Source organism: Neoarthrinium moseri (genome assembly GCF_022829205.1).
Source record: "Neoarthrinium moseri strain CBS 164.80 chromosome Unknown scaffold9_Wmoseri_CBS_16480, whole genome shotgun sequence".
Classification (NCBI taxonomy): Eukaryota; Fungi; Ascomycota; class Sordariomycetes; order Amphisphaeriales; family Apiosporaceae; genus Neoarthrinium; species Neoarthrinium moseri.
The window spans coordinates 836,606-852,269 of NW_026055123.1; the positions used below are offsets into that span (position 1 = coordinate 836,606).

Genomic DNA, 15,664 nt, shown 5'->3' on the forward strand with positions numbered 1-15,664 from the left:
CCGGCGTGTAGGAGTCTTGAAGACATATGCTCATCTTCAAACGCGATCGACAGTCGGGCTGCCCAAGCTACCGTGCAGCAATTTTGCCATTTGCTGGAGTACAATCCAACGAAATGCATGGAAGAGTGAAAAGCAATGCGGGCGAACAAAGCAGCAAGGTACAGCGAAGGATCTGTTTCCAGAAACATGAGTTTCCGACACAGGGACCAGTAAACAAGACGAGGTGACAATAAAGGCGATAGAAAAGATGTCCCAAGGAGGTAGTTCCCCACCTCCGCCCATCCACTGCGACCGCCGACAGATGAGGCCGACAACGGTTTTCTACACAACAGAACGGCCTGGGCGCCTTCAACCCAGTACAAGAGACTGAGCATCCACTGCTGCGACTACTCGGGCAGCTCTAGAGGGGATGACTTAAGAACCAACAAGACAAGCGCGGCCGCCCGAAACATGAACTGATTTCCCACCTCCCGCGCCTTTGTCAATAACGTCCTGCCCAAGTTCGCGGCCTCGCACCCACAAATCGAGTTCGCCGTATGGTCGCGCCCGCACTGCCACTCCGTCATGATCGGCCACTACATCAACGGCCGCTAGAAGATCATCTGTGTCAAGAACATGGAGCCCTCGTAGATCCTTAAGAAGGCCGAGCTACTGCGCGACGTCAGCAGCGAGAAGGTCAAGCGCGTCAACAAGCCTGTCGCCAGCGTCAGCGAGGGCGTCAAGGGTGTCTGGGCCCCCTACCACGGCGACGGCATCACGATAAGAGGGGGAACGAAGGGAGGGGGAACATTTGCTTTGTATAGGTAGCACGTGTACAATCATTCTACTGGGCCGTGTGATGAGCGTGCATGCATCAGATCATGACTAACAGAGGCCCTCGCTTTGCTAGAGCACAAGGCGATATACAGCAACAGACCTGTGAATGGCCACCACATGCAACACCTTGGTATTCAGACGTTGTACAACGCATCGGAAAGGCTCGTGGGAGAGCTCGGTACAGACATGAGCCTTGGAATGGGGGATTTATTGATCATTCATATCCAGTTATTGTTGGCTTCCACTGTCACCAAACACCATTCGACTGCATACACCTCGGCGAGCTGCACATTTACAACTTGCAGCTGATGATGTGGACGACTGTCAATGTTGTCAGCACACGTGAATCAATTCAATAGACGGCAAAGACTCACAGACTCACAAGTTATTATGAAAGTTGAATATTTCGATCTATATAAATTCCAATCCCGTAACACTCAGTATCACCTCAACTAAATCAGGCTTTCTTAGGAGTATGGGGTCGAGCTTAGGGAGTTTCAGCCACAGCTCCAGCCTGCTAACCCACTGCCAAGAGCTCAGGTTCAAAAGCTGAGGTGGGTTTTTCGGCAGACTCTGGCGCTAGTACGTGCTGACCACATTCCTTCGCATGTAATACTACCCAAACTATGCAATTTCCAGCACCCAAAAGTACTTTGCCTCGCGCTGAAAAATAGTTCCACATTGAGGAGTGACTCCGAAGATCTAGAGCACATGTATCAATACTTGAGAATGTGTACTTGTCAACCGATGCACCTTACTCGGATTGCTGCTGGCAACCCTGGACACAAGCTGCACGATGCACGCCATTTACGCGACATGATTCAAGATAGACTATTGGTTGAATTAGTTGGCGAAGGGCTATCCCGTGGGACTGGTGCATTGGCGGAACTGGCCCCTCAGGTCCATCCGCTTACGCACGCTGATTATCTCTATGGCACTCACGTCATTGCGATGTGATTGTATGCAACATGCAGCACAGGAGTAGAATCCTTCGCGGTCCAGATCGAATGCAAATCTGAGGCACATGATAAACAATGCAATTACACTGCATGTTCGCCCCAACGTGCCTGTTGGCCTGCATGTACGACATGCATACATTCCCTCGGAATCCTTGGCTGCAACATCGACCACCACTCGCATATTGAGCGCTCGCGTATCAGTGCCCGTCCTGCTTGACGTAATATTGGCTTCGGTTCGGCTGAATGACACCCAGTCGAGCGTTATTCAATACACAAACACGGCTTTGTTCAAATGTTTCAACGAAATCAGATAGCCACCTAACATGCTGCAACCATGTCCACCTGGCTCGGTTTTCGCAATCGCTATCGCGCGGCATGCTGGACCCTTTTTGGTGGTGCGCTTTTCGTGTTCGCGCTTGTGCGCCTCAAGTACTTGGATTTCTATGGCGCCTTCTGCGGCTCCCGATCGTCCGGTGCATTGCCAGGAGAATGTTTTTACTTTCTGCAGCCTGGCCTGGCAAGGACCGGAATGATCGTCCATCTTTACTGTGTTTTGCCCGCCAGCATATTAGCGGTGGGACAGTTCGTACCTGTAGTTCGACGCAAGGCTATCGCAGTCCATCGCATCAATGGATATGCGTGTTTAGTCCTTGGCCTGGTAGGAAGTATTGCTGCATTTCCCAGTTTTCGACGTGCTTTCGGAGGCGACCCAGCAGCACAGTTGGCAAACTTTACGCTACTTGCTTTATTCGTTTGGGGATGTATCATGGGATATTGGAGTGTTAAAGGTCGCCGAATCCGAGACCATCGTGCCTGGATGCTGCGGGCCTGGTGCTATGTCAGTCCCAACAGCCTAGATATCTCAGTAATCTCGTTTTATACGTGCACTGTTATGGAAAAGACTCAGTGCTAATTGTAATCTAGGCCGGTGGTATCATCACAGTACGAATCCTAATGATTGCATTTGCTGTTATAATTTCTATAATCGAAGGTTACTACATGGCCCAACCATGCGATAAAATCGACTTCGTCCTCGATGGTCGCAATAACACGCTGAGCCGATATCCTGGTTGCGAACCCTTCTACTCCGGCAAAAACCTCAACCAGCACGTCGTTGTTGACGCAAATGTAATGAATATAAATATGGATCTCATGCAACTAGTGGCTGCATTCAACGTTGCTTATCCCATGAGTGCGTGGATATCACTCTCTATCCATGTGATAGGCCCCGAGCTATATGTAAGTCTACATGATCATGATGGAGAGTTCTCTAAGAAAACGCAAGCTCACTGCTATCTAATGTAGCTCCGAATGACCCAGGACGGAATGAACTCGTACAATTCCTCTACCCAAAAAATGTACAGTAACATGAAGAAGGACTGAACGCAGACAGTTTATGAAGCAGTTCACACCAATGGTAGTATGGACGGCACAGATTACGGAGTTATAGACTGAACACGACAATGAAACTGTCTGAGGAAACCACGTACAGCTCAAGTACTATGACTTCAAGTTTGTTTCTGCCGATTTCCAGCATCCTGTACTACTACTGCCTCCATTCGGACACTACGTCTAGCCTTAGTTTTATTCCTTAGTTCTTAAGTCCTTCAAACCGCCCCCGTCACGAGGATTGAAGACCAGATATGGACCTTCATGAGTCGCTGAGAACACATCATATATCTGGAATTCTCCCGGCCGTTGTCTACCTTTGCCCAAGGCAGGACTTCCCGCACCAATATGGCCAAGCCTTCCAGGTGCCGGCTCGAAATCAAAGTACCATAGAGTCTTAGCGATGGTGAGACCAACTTCCATATACGCCATTGTGGTCCCTGCGCAACTTCTTGGCCCGACTGAAAATGGAGTAAAGGCCTCTCGCATGATCTGCTTCACTTCGGGCGTGATGGAGTCGTCTATCCACCTCTCTGGACGAAATGCGAACGCATCGGGGAAATAATCCTCGCTGTGATGAATTGAATAGGTACTCACGCCTACTATCGTACCACGGGGAATCACATGTCCATCTACAATGAAAGACTGGTCACCGCCATCGGAACCAAGTTCCCGCCACAGAGTCCCTGACGCTGGTGGTGACATACGTAGAGTTTCGTCGATACAGGCTCGAAGATATTGGCAACTTGTAAGAGCGGAGCCCTGTATCTCGCTACCGGCGCTGAACGTGGTACGAATCTCGTCAGCCAGCCTTTGGTAGCAATCGGGATTTCTTGTCAGGTAGAAAAAGGCAGCGCTCATCGCAGTTTTTGTCGTATCACCGGCTGTTTATAATCAGCATACGTCTATGACTGGTTGTAGCTCAGACTCACCCGCCGTGAGGAAAAGGTTTGCCTCGCCCCAAAGATCGCTCTGTCGAAGGCCATTATCAGATTGGTCATTTAGTGCCTCTGATACGAATGAATACAAGTCATGTTTGGCGTCTTTAGCGAGGGCAGTACGGGAGCTGATCATCTTTTCTATAATGCCAAGATATTTCTCCCGTAGCGTGCGAAAGGCGTGGACTGTGACTAGGGCAAGTCTGAACCTCCGAGCGCCAGGATACTGTAGGAAGACGCTGCTCCATAGCGTTCCAGCATCAAGCATGGTGAGCATGAACTGATTGGTCTCCTCCGTCTGAAGGCCAAGATCGTAACCGAAGCCCAAGATACCTGCAATGTTGAACCCGAGCTGCCTCGTGATTTTCGTCATTTCGACGGGCTGTGAACATTGGGAGTGTGCTAGTAGCTTCTGTAGATAGATGTTGACCTGCTCAATCATGATGGGTTCAAAGGTCCGCATTGATCGATTTGTGAGAACCTGCCCGATAAGCTGCCGGCGAGCACGATGGAGGCGTCTATCAGTCGCGGTAAAGACAGTATAGCCAGTCAGCCCTGGTCCTAGGGCCATATATGCTTTTGGCTTTGTAATCTTATCGTTCTTGTAGATATCTCAAAGTCACTAGTTAGTATCACTTGACTATGGTTTGGATCAACTTGGGCTAACCTCTCAAGGCTGTCACAGAGCTGAAAATCAGTTTATTGGGCCCTTGCCGGACCACTGGACCTAATTCAGGTCAACTCGTCAGCGTTTCCGTTTAATTTTATTAGACCACCACCAAATGATGCGGAAAATGCACTTACCATACTTGAGCTGATTCTGCCATGTTGTAAGATGGAGACGCTTGCTGTATGCAAAGAAACCGTTGTACGCGTCAGTCAACTTTGCAACAAATGGCCCCGGATACTTGCTTAAAGGATGCAGGAAAATCTGGTAAGTGATGAATATGACGAACTGTCAAGTTTGATCAGTTTGATGTACGGTCTGAAGCTCTTGACTTCAACTTGCTCACATAAGTCGAGATCGCAGCTACAAAGTACCCCGATAGCTCTAAAGCCAGAACCTTCGCGTCCTCTATGATGCCCACCATGGCAACAGATTGACCCAGGGCAAGATAGGTATGAACACGAACGTGGGAAATGGGAGCCGAACTTTTTTGTTGGTCTTGACACTCATCCGTGGAAACCGCGACAGAGTTCTGCCTACACGATATGTCCTGCAGTCATCCCTTGCATGGCCTAAAATGCCGTGCTCACTTAAGTGCACCTGCTCAATCAATCTCATTAGTGAGGGATGTGCTGCAGTAGTCACGTGTGTTACACACGGCGCTTATGGGATACCGAGACACCGATGAGAGGACGTAGACCCTAGTTTGTGCAGTTGGGTGATAAACAGTTAAGCAAAGCTGCACGTGTACAATCCGCAGGGACTTTGTGTGATACTGCAGAAAAGAATGATTGTACCTTCCACCAATCAGCACCTGGAGCAGTTCATGTACCTACTCCTCGCGTGTCTGACCACATTTGTGCCTTGGAAAATCATCCGCCATCCCGCTCAATCGAGCAGGGCATCCATAGTATTACTGTTGTCGTATTATCAGTGTCATGTTTTCAGATCGCAATCTACTCGAAGGATTACCAGTCGCCGTCATGTACATGCGGGATAGTTCAAGTCCAAACCCAAACTAGACAGCACGAACTGTGCTTACGCGACATCACTTCCGTATTCGAATGTTGTAATCATACCCCATTATCCGGCTATGCTAAGGCAACATGCATAGGTACAATGAGATTCTATGGTACATAGATCACAGCCGGACAGGATGCAGAGTTTCTTATTTGGCCAGGTGACAAGGCGCAAGCGGTCCTATTAGATCCCCCGAAGCTAGGGGCCAGATAGGGATAGACGTGGGAGGATTCCTGGCCTACCACACTACTCTGCAGTGCCGCCCACGTACAGACCAGTACGAAGCTATTTGACTTGCCAGCATCTGATACACTGTCAGCGAAAGCTCAGTCATCACGATCTAGGACTTGGTACGTCAACTTAGTCAACTGCCCACAGTGTAGGTACCTCCCTTCCAAACTGTTAGTCTGACCTGTCGCCACTCGCACTAACGGCATGGCGTTCGCTTCCTGTTGGGTGACGCATGGTTGCGAAACCGCCTGAATCCGTGTCAGCGCATGCATTATGCTTACGGCGTACTTCGAAAACTAGGCAAGGCAGACATATGAGTTGCCCAGCAGGATTTTGCACAAAATTGCAACAGAAATTGAGCACAGGATCCGAACCTGCAGATTCACGATACACATACTTATGTGCCCCGAAAACGATGCACGCTGGAGGCCCCACACGTGAATCTTCCAAGATAGGGCGAGAGCTCATGTGCACCCAAAACAAGAGAACGGTGCACAAACGATTTATAATCTGACAACTTCATAACATTCTTGTGACCGGTTATATACGATTATCATCCCACTGCTCCTGGCGTCTATACTCAGATCTCGTGGCATTAGGGTCAAACGACTCTGTTGCCTCAAAGTGAGTTGTCTGGTAGATACCTCGCTCCGCATGTCCTGCACTGTCATAGAGCGAATAATCGTTGGAAGAGTTGTTTTGAAGTTTCGCCATTGGGAAAAGCTGCCGCTCATCCCCTTCCGCAGATGTCATGGCTGCCTTTGTCTTGACTTCAGAGTAGCCTCCAGAGGAGGGCGGCCATGAAGATGCATCTCCGCTCTTCTTGGATGACCGGAGCTTGCTTGAGCTCGAGCGGAAGCTCAACTTTGACAGTAGCTTACTCAAGTTGATGGCGCTGAACGCCTTAGGGAAACTCGGTACACTCACGACCAAGAACCCGCACGTCAACTCGGCTGCGCAGCAACACATGATGCCGGCAAAGGTGAAGACATAATCGGCTGACAAGGCATGGCGAACTGTCTCAATCAGACGGATCAGGGCGGAGACGCAAGCTAAGAGACCGATGGCGAAGACCATTGAGACTCCCAGCTTCTTCTTGGTTGACATGTGCAGTTTCCAAATTGCCCTTTGTGGGATAATCAGGATCATGAAATCCGAGATGACGTTGAAGATAGACGTGGCTAGGTTCGTGTAATGTGTATTAACGCGATCGCAGTTTCCCTTGAGGAGCACGTTCCAGTTGTACTCGTATGGGGTGCATGCAATGTTGAATGCGATGAAGATGGACACGTAGAAAACCACGTTTGCCCAAATCATGATATGACTGGCCCAGTAAACAAAGTGACGGTTTCCAGGAGGTGCGAAGATGCGGATCCATTCCAGCAGAATAGCCACCTTGATAAGTAAAATCGAGCCAATGTAAAGTTGTGACGTGATGAAAACATCCTGATTTTGCTTAGCAGAATGCTCGATGCAACATCTTCATAGCGTCTGACTTACTCGAAGAAAGTAGATGAAGTCACCCAAATGGACATTCCATTGATGTACAAAGATGCCGGGCTTCTCAGTCATGCGGTACGTGAAGACGAAGTTGACAATAAGAAGCGCCTATGGTGAGGTGTCAATGCAACTCATCACACTCAAAATACAATATAGAGGATTCAACCGTACATATGCCAAGATGAGTAAATCTATAAACTGTTAGTGAGTACAATTCCATTTTGACCAAGGCTCAAGGCCATGGACAAGGGCATGCTGTGCACTTACAATCTCCCAGGCTCTTCTGCTTCATGACGAAAAACTTCATATATACTCGGCCAACAAAGGTTAAAGTGATCAAGACCAGGCATACCGAGAAGAGGACAACGGCAGCCGCTGAATAGTTGGGTGGGTTATCGAAAATCGAATCTTGCCCACTTGGCGGCTCTAATGCAGGCTGAGCCAAAATGTATGCCTGCGTAGCTGGGTCCAGCGAGGAAAAGTCGGGGCTGTCTGGCGCAGACATCGTGAAGTCACTCCTGTGTCACGCACAGTAGTTGAAAGAACGAGCTTCTGACTGAGCAAGTAATTTACGTGAGAACACTATGTGCCGCAGAAAGAAGGGATTCGTTAGTATATAGAACGGTCGTCACACCACACCAAAAAGGAAGGATTCCTATGTGCTGCGGTCCCTGTTTGATACTTCATCCTGATGGTGAAGAGGGGGTCAGCCAATCTCGGCAGTGTGCTTGTAGAGTGAGATAACCTCATGTGTTCTAATATTAGTTAGGGGCACCACCCCCCGATGTGTACGACGTCGCGTGCGTTCTGGCTCCTAGGGTAACAGCTCTGCTGCGGTTCAATTCGGTGGGTGTGCATTATGTTGACGTATGAGGACTTCGCGTGTGTTCTTCAGCTGCTGCATGTCATCCTTCGATGTAACCACTGTAAGGCTTACTCTTCACACCACTACCTGACTCGCAACTAGCAGCCACTCAGAACGTATTCCACCCAAGATTTAGCCTGTTTGCGAAGACGTAGGATCGGGTAAGGACGGGACAGGGACGGCCAATGCCACCCGGGATCCTCCACCGAAACGGTTCGCCAAAGTCATTGACCTGAAAGGCTACATGTGTAGAAGGATCTCACTTTTGAAATCGACTCTTGAATCTTTATCTAATCTATTCAGATATACATAAGTGTACAGGGTGTATTCAGCTGCTATCATGGCGATACCAGCGGGGGTTTGCAAGCGGTATTCGATTCAGTGTCAAGCCCGCCCGAAATTTCACTTTGAGCCATGGGGACCTGGGTATTGATGACATATAGGTTTTTTTTTCCGCATTAAAATTTGTTCATCGAGTCAAATCACGAAGGATCTCATCAACATGATACGCGGCGAGTTCTTTCAATAGCTCGTCCCAAAGAGCCTGGCGCAGCTTCTCTCCTGCGGGCTGATAGGCAATAGGCGCCATTCTGGGTGATATCAGTAAAACGTATGGGACATTGCCATCCAGGAAATGAAAGTGGAATATAACTTACGGCTGAACCTTGCAATCCTCGACGTACTGTCCATGAGCCTCGACACCGTGTTTTACAACTGCATCAGTAAGTACTCGAGCTCCAACAGATGTGGAGCGCCCGAGTATTCGCTTGGGTATTGCGGCGATCCTGTCTGCAATACTGCCGCCGGGTGCAGCGAGTCCAAGGCCCGTTCCGTAACATAAACCTGGGTTTGGCATTGTGACAATGGCGACCGATGGAGGCACCTGCTGAGATAGTTGGAAGACGAATAACTGGGCAAGAAGCTTCGAGGCATTGTAGTGACCGAAAATGTGGTAGCCCTCTTTTTTGTCCATGGTTGGCAACACAGGTGTACTCGCTGCGGTGAGCTTGGCCCATGAAGCCATATCCGAAGACACTAGAGCAATACGACCGGGAGACTCGGAAGTGTTCTTGGCCTTCAAGACAGGCAGCAGAAGGATAGTGAGAAGGGCTGTGGAGAGAAGGTTGATCTGAACAGTCTGCTCGTGGCCAGTGGATGAGTTTAAGCTGTGTTCGTGTTGCATTACTCCAGCATTCAAGACTACAATGTTGAGATGTTCTAGCGCTTTTGCGCGCTCCACGAATATGGCAATCGATTCGTACGACTCCAGATCCAGCTTCCAGACATCTATGGTAGCATCTTTGAACTTCCCGGCGGACAGCAAGTTTGTCCTTGCTGCTTCGCCTTTTGTTTCATTGCGGACGGCGATGATGAGCTTGCTGGCTCCGAGATCGAGTAGCTGGCGTGCGCATTCCAGGCCGAGACCAGCGTTTGATCCGGTAACGATAGCTGCCTTGCCGCGGAGGTCGACATCGCGGGGCACCGGCGGTGTTACAAAGAGCTGGCGATGGAGAAAGGCTCGGATGCTAGCCCTCTTCTCGGGGTTGTCGAAGGCAGCGCTAGCCATGGCTCCTGAGCGAGTGTAGTCGAAGGGCTTCGCACGAGCGAGCGCAAGCTGGCGATGGATCCGGCCGGGTATTCTCAACGTCCCGCAGATATCGAATAGCAAGGACCTCGAGGGATGCTGGCCTTGTCGCTTCGACTCGAACCTGGAATGGTTTGTTGCGGCAGTGGCGGAAGAATCGTCTCTTGCTTGTCTTGGAGTCACTGTGGTGAGTTCCAGAAGTTCGCAGGGAGGCAACTGCCAGGCACACACAGCAAGGCACAGCGAGGCACCCGGACTCGTCCCGTAGGTGTTAAGGACGTCGCTAAAGCTACCTAGTCAGGCACTTGGACGGTAAGCGAACACTGGGCCAGCATTCATGGCGCGTATGATGGATGAGAGCGCCCCAGATGTTACGGCAAGCTGCGCCCTACATGCGAGTGGACGCATGCAGCTTGCTTTCGTTCAGCGAGGAATTCGCGGGGCACCAGGCCTGCCGGTCGCTTACAGCTACGCCCCCGAATCACCCCTCAACAATGAAACGCGGCTGGACGAGCCGTCTATCTCACAGAGATCGAGATGCCCTCAGCATCCGAGCTACTAGCCAATATACGAGTCAAAGTACACTTTACAAGAAATTCCGTGATGGCATGTAGTCTAAATCGCAGCTGCAAGGGTTTAGCTGGTTGGATGCACGTTGTCCCCGTCCCCTACTGCGTTATAGCAGGGCGGATCAGCGCATCTGAACTCCACTGTGGGCGCCCAGGAGGAACTCCACATTGTAGTGCCGCTGCAACGTGGAATCCTTCACTTCTAACAAATCGGAAAGCAGCATCACAGTCGGCAGGCATGTATTTGCCTTGTGCTAATAGCGACTGACAGGCAGATAGTGGCAGATAGTGGATCGTGCGGCGTTCGGAGAACCAACAAGGATTGTACGCATAGAGGGTTGCGCGGAAGGATCATGTCGTATTATATGCGCTGCATGTGTCAGTCGGATTCAGCTTGTATGGGCAATGCTACTGGTGGATGCTGTAGGACACTCTATCTATTTAACCGAGTACGTAGCGTTGCTCAAGCGCGAGCAACCCTCTGTTGGTTGTCAAGCCAAGTAGCTACTAGTGAGTATACTTTATGCCATGGAGATTGATGGATGTGCTCTCGTCTTCGGCGGTGGTACGTTCGGCCCTAGTCCATGCCAGCCTACAATTCGGATCAGAGAGAGGCGTCGCTCTTGTGTTACACCCAAGCCTATTTTGCTGACAATATCTCACGTCACTTAGCCAGGGGCATTGGTCGGGCCTGTGCCCTAGCTTTCGCGAGATTCGGAGCGCGAAGAGTCCTTGTCGCAGACTTGGACTACGCGGCCGCATGTGTAGTTGCCGAGAACTGTCAGGCCATCGCCTCCAACCCCGACTTTCAGGCTGAGGGTGCGCTAGTGGACGTATGTTCTGAGGAGTCCGTGAGCCAGATTACGGCCCGGGCCGCCCAGACGTTCGGGCGAATCGACTATTGTGTCAACTCGGCCGGTGTAAGTAAGCCTGCGTTGCTGACAACATACTCCCGGGAACACCGGACGGTTGATTGACACTGATCCTCACTTTTGCCCATAGCTTGGCGTACAGAATCCTCGCGAGATTGCCGAAGCCAATGTTGCAGAGTTTAACCAGCTCCTCCAAACCAACGTTACGGGAACGTTTCTTGTGACGAAATGCGCATCGGCGACCATGAAATCCCAGGATCCACGGCCCAACTATCCGTCCGCACCGGAGCGTGGGTTGACTCGCGGTTCGATTGTAAATCTGGGATCGGCCTCATCTTTTGCATCAACACCCAGCATGGTACAGTACACGACGTCAAAGTTTGCCGTCCTTGGCTTAACCAAGAACTCAGGTGTGCTTCGGTCTTATTTCCAAATTTGTCTTGTGCAGGTGTCTAATCTGTCCGCAGCACTCGACAATGCCGCTCATGGGATCCGTGTTAACTGTGTTTGCCCGTCATGGGTAGATACCCCGATGATCAAACAGGCAATAGCCGACATCCCGAGCTTGAAGGATCAGATCAACTCTGCTGTGCCCCTTGGCCGCATTGCGAGCGCTGACGAGGTAGCCGATGCAGTCATCTTTCTGTGCAGCCCTAGATCAAGCTACATCACCGGTAGCGGGCTAATCATTGACGGGGGTACAACGCTCACAAGCCATGCATAGGTGACATCCTACATATGCTGTGGCCACCCTATTGGCCGAAGGTGGATCCCAATGGGTAGATTACGATAGGTGAAGCAAATATGCAGGTTTCTGTTACTTCGCAACCTGATGCTGACCACTATGTGATGGTTGGTTACTTGTCCCTGATTGAAGCCATGTTTGATAGTTGTGTTGCAGTCGGAGCTCCTCCTGCATCTCGACTCATGAGGCTTACGCATACGCCATGGTACAGCCTTAGGGCGAGACCTCGGTCAGTACAATCAGTGACCTTAAATCTGTATATCGTATTCAGTTGTACCCGACTTCTAGGCCAGGGACTACCACGTCACATGTTGTACCTGATGGAACCTTGCTATTGGACCCTGCTTCCTTCGTCCCAATGCGGGCGCATCTTTGCAGAGCCGGTGGCCACACCCATCAATGCCGTGAAGGATCAAGTCGCATTGTATCTCATATCCTTGCATCGTAGGATGACTAAACCAAGTTGAATATTTGTTCCTCAACTAGCGGGAGGTCCACTGTCGTAGATATTTTCACTGTTCGCGTAATACCTGCATGACACCTAGCAAGCTATGTAAACGTAGAGAGACATACTCAACAAGAATAATTGCAAGACCAGGCTCTCATTATTATCATCATTATGGCAGAAGGAAATCAGAGTGGGCCGAAGAGAGACCTGAAGGAAGGTGAAATCAATGAGTATGGTCTCCCTCATAACCCCAGAGCCCACGGCTATATCGGACAGGGATTCCCAGCACCTGGGCTGCGACGCACCGTCCGCCACATCACTGGTCACGATGCGGATGGCAAAGCCACCTTTTTGACCACGGACTGCGGCGATCATCATCTGATCATGGGCGAGCAGCAAGCGCTTGCCAACATTTTGTACTCAACCCATGAGACACCAGTCAACATCAATGACGACGTGGATGTTATTCACGCAAAGGAGAACCAGGTTAGTTATGACGGATCCAGCTCTTAGCATTAGCCAACACATATTAATGATTCTTAGCCGCCTCTTCACTACCAGAATGGTACAGTGTTGCGTATGATTGATTTCGCTCCCAACGAGATCTCACCCATGCACCGTGCTCTGTCCATCGACTATGGAGTAGTTTTAGAAGGCGAGTTCGAGCTCATCCTTGATTCTGGCGAGAAACGCATTATGCGCCAGGGAGATGTCAGTATTCAGCGAGCTACTGGCCATCAGTGGCGTAACCTGACCGGAAATGGCACACTTCCTGGGCGCATGATGTGGTTCCTGCTCGGGGTTCAAGACGTTGTTGTTAAAGGGAAAAGGCTTGAGGGATATCTTGGTCCATTAGGAGTATACTATGAGGGAAAGACAGAAGAAGAAGTACGTGTTGACCGGCAGGGGACAGATCAAGCGGCATGATAGAATTTATCGCATCACTTTCAATCGAAGAGACGAATGAATGTAAACGGGTTTTGGGTGATGAATGTATTATTATTACACAGGTACTGGTTACTTCAAAAGAGTAATTAGCCCATCATCTACTGCCTTTTTAGTTTCAGTTGATGGGCATCTTTTAACTTCTTGAAGTCAAACATACCCCATAGAATAAAGTCCTCATGATGGTTAGCCATTTCTATACGGAGGCAAAGCATGCGTAGACACATACCCAAACCCGGCGAGGTGCCAATGCGTCTAATAGCCGTATCAATGTACTAGCATGGCCGTACCAAAACCAAGCTGGTGGACTCTGTCTCAGGCTTTGAGAAACAACTTTGTCTGCATAATCAAATCGATCCGTGGTTGCTTTAATCCAGGTCTCATGGTTAGGTCACAGGCTTGTTGTTCTCTGACACATACTTTTGGCTGGATCGCTTACTTGGTTTTCTCTGCACGTGCTCTGTGAACTCTGCGGCAAGTGGAGCGAAAAGTGAGTCTGTCAATGGGCTTTAGTATCCCTATAGCCCAGAAGTTGCGCACAGCGTTTACCATCTGGGATATTCCTGCCGTAGTCTGTTTTCAGGAAGTTTGTACCAACTTCTCCTGATATTATCTTAATGGGCGAATGTTAGCCATGAAAATTATTTGTGGCAATAGGCATACTTACTGTAAGGATATTGACACTTAAAAACAGATGTGGTCAATCTATAGTATCTTGAGACTTGGTGTGGTAAGAAGCGCTCACTTAAATGGAGCCATTTCAACTCGTAGAGTGCTTGACCAATGGTGCAATGCTGCCTTGCTGGCGTTGTAAGACGCTGTCATTCTGAGTTGGTGAGCTGCTCTCTTGACGCCCTCTGTCAACGCATCAACGGCTTACATCCGTATACATACGGCACAATGCCACCAATGGAGCCAATGTTGACGATTGCCCCTTCAGATCTGACTAGCAAATCGTGGAAGTGATGAACCATCCTCATTGGCCCAAATACGTTCACGTCAAATATTTTCTGCACAGCAGTGACGTCCGTATCAATCGCTGTCATAGTGTAGCCTAGGATCTGTCTCAGCTATGTCTTCAAATGAAAGGCTCGAATATTTTACAAAGTCCACTAACAACGCGTCAATATATACCTATATAAAATCTTGATCATGATCTGTATGAATAGGTTGAACTCACGCATTGTTAACCAAGATGTCGAGCGAGCCACCGGTGATCTTAATGACATTCTGCTTCAACTTTGCAATTGAATCATCATTGGTCACATCCAGCGGCAAGAAGGTGATTCCAGCCTCTTTCAGGTGCATGCTCGATTCCGAAGGCAGAATAGTGGCAATAGGCAGAACGCCGTGGCGTTTGTACTCTCGAACCAAGGCTTCGCCAATCCCGCCTTGGCCGCACCTACGATTAGCGAGAGGTTTAGTGATGCAACCTTCTGCTTTTGGAGTGCGAACATACCCAGTAACAAGGGCAAACTTAGGAAGCGATTCCAGCATTGTCGCTGTCACTGACGCCCGGGATCGACTTGGTGTTTGTGAGTGGTACAGTTGTGGAAAATGCGATATCAGCAATGGGAGCACAAGACAATCGGACTAGGAAGTGGTGTCAACATCTCATCACCCCTGCATGATTTCCACAAACCCATGTCAAGTGACTAGATGGGATTGATATCCGCTGGCGCCGTGTCGTTCTACTGCCAAGGTTTTAGAAGGATGCGTGTGGGGACTAGATAGATGACTGCTGACATGGTAGCGATACTGCATGCATGACACCATAGGTGATAAATACGTAGCTCGCACTAGCTACCGGCTTATGTACTCCGTAGATGTAGGCACTAGCCAGTGTATGCATTTGGATCAGGCACGCACCCCATCATTGGGCAATATCCGACTGGGTGGCGTATCGGAAAGGGTAAAATATAAAATCAAATGACTACGCTAGGTCCGTCTAAGACAAAAGATATGCCTGCCACCGATCTCGTTCCATAGTACCTATGTATTCCAAGATCAAAGGTTGATGTGTGTTCCGAGGCACGGCATTTTTACGGTAGATGGAGTATAAGTAAAATTTCCATGCGCGAACTTCTCGCAAACTTCTGAGGTAAATAGTATCAA

General features: G+C 49.6%; 6 protein-coding genes across 6 annotated transcripts; 3 read left to right on the forward strand and 3 right to left on the reverse strand.

Moving 5' to 3' along the window:
• Positions 1-2,109: 2,109 nt before the first annotated feature.
• On the forward strand, positions 2,110-3,158 carry JN550_003869 (uncharacterized protein; the record flags this gene model as incomplete). Its single annotated transcript, XM_049315320.1, has 3 exons — positions 2,110-2,640; positions 2,700-3,014; positions 3,081-3,158. The coding sequence occupies 3 exons, from the start codon at positions 2,110-2,112 to the stop codon at positions 3,156-3,158; spliced, it is 924 nt and encodes a 307-aa protein (XP_049174439.1).
• Positions 3,159-6,560: 3,402 nt separating this feature from the next.
• JN550_003870 (uncharacterized protein) lies at positions 6,561-8,025 on the reverse strand (the record flags this gene model as incomplete). Its single annotated transcript, XM_049315321.1, has 4 exons — positions 6,561-7,466; positions 7,521-7,628; positions 7,692-7,711; positions 7,788-8,025. The coding sequence occupies 4 exons, from the start codon at positions 8,023-8,025 to the stop codon at positions 6,561-6,563; spliced, it is 1,272 nt and encodes a 423-aa protein (XP_049174440.1).
• An 829-nt stretch (positions 8,026-8,854) lies between these two features.
• JN550_003871 (uncharacterized protein) lies at positions 8,855-9,952 on the reverse strand (the record flags this gene model as incomplete). Its single annotated transcript, XM_049315323.1, has 2 exons — positions 8,855-8,975; positions 9,042-9,952. 2 exons carry the CDS (start codon positions 9,950-9,952, stop codon positions 8,855-8,857), a joined length of 1,032 nt encoding a protein of 343 aa, XP_049174441.1.
• A 1,115-nt stretch (positions 9,953-11,067) lies between these two features.
• Positions 11,068-12,135, forward strand: JN550_003872 (uncharacterized protein; the record flags this gene model as incomplete). The annotated part of the gene is made up of 4 exons (XM_049315324.1): positions 11,068-11,104; positions 11,212-11,459; positions 11,542-11,821; positions 11,879-12,135. The coding sequence occupies 4 exons, from the start codon at positions 11,068-11,070 to the stop codon at positions 12,133-12,135; spliced, it is 822 nt and encodes a 273-aa protein (XP_049174442.1).
• A 640-nt stretch (positions 12,136-12,775) lies between these two features.
• On the forward strand, positions 12,776-13,531 carry JN550_003873 (uncharacterized protein; the record flags this gene model as incomplete). Its single annotated transcript, XM_049315325.1, has 2 exons — positions 12,776-13,090; positions 13,148-13,531. The coding sequence occupies 2 exons, from the start codon at positions 12,776-12,778 to the stop codon at positions 13,529-13,531; spliced, it is 699 nt and encodes a 232-aa protein (XP_049174443.1).
• Positions 13,532-13,935: 404 nt separating this feature from the next.
• On the reverse strand, positions 13,936-15,046 carry JN550_003874 (uncharacterized protein; the record flags this gene model as incomplete). The annotated part of the gene is made up of 8 exons (XM_049315326.1): positions 13,936-14,045; positions 14,099-14,162; positions 14,217-14,232; positions 14,295-14,367; positions 14,430-14,603; positions 14,654-14,661; positions 14,730-14,951; positions 15,009-15,046. The coding sequence occupies 8 exons, from the start codon at positions 15,044-15,046 to the stop codon at positions 13,936-13,938; spliced, it is 705 nt and encodes a 234-aa protein (XP_049174444.1).
• Between the last annotated feature and the right edge of the window lie 618 nt (positions 15,047-15,664).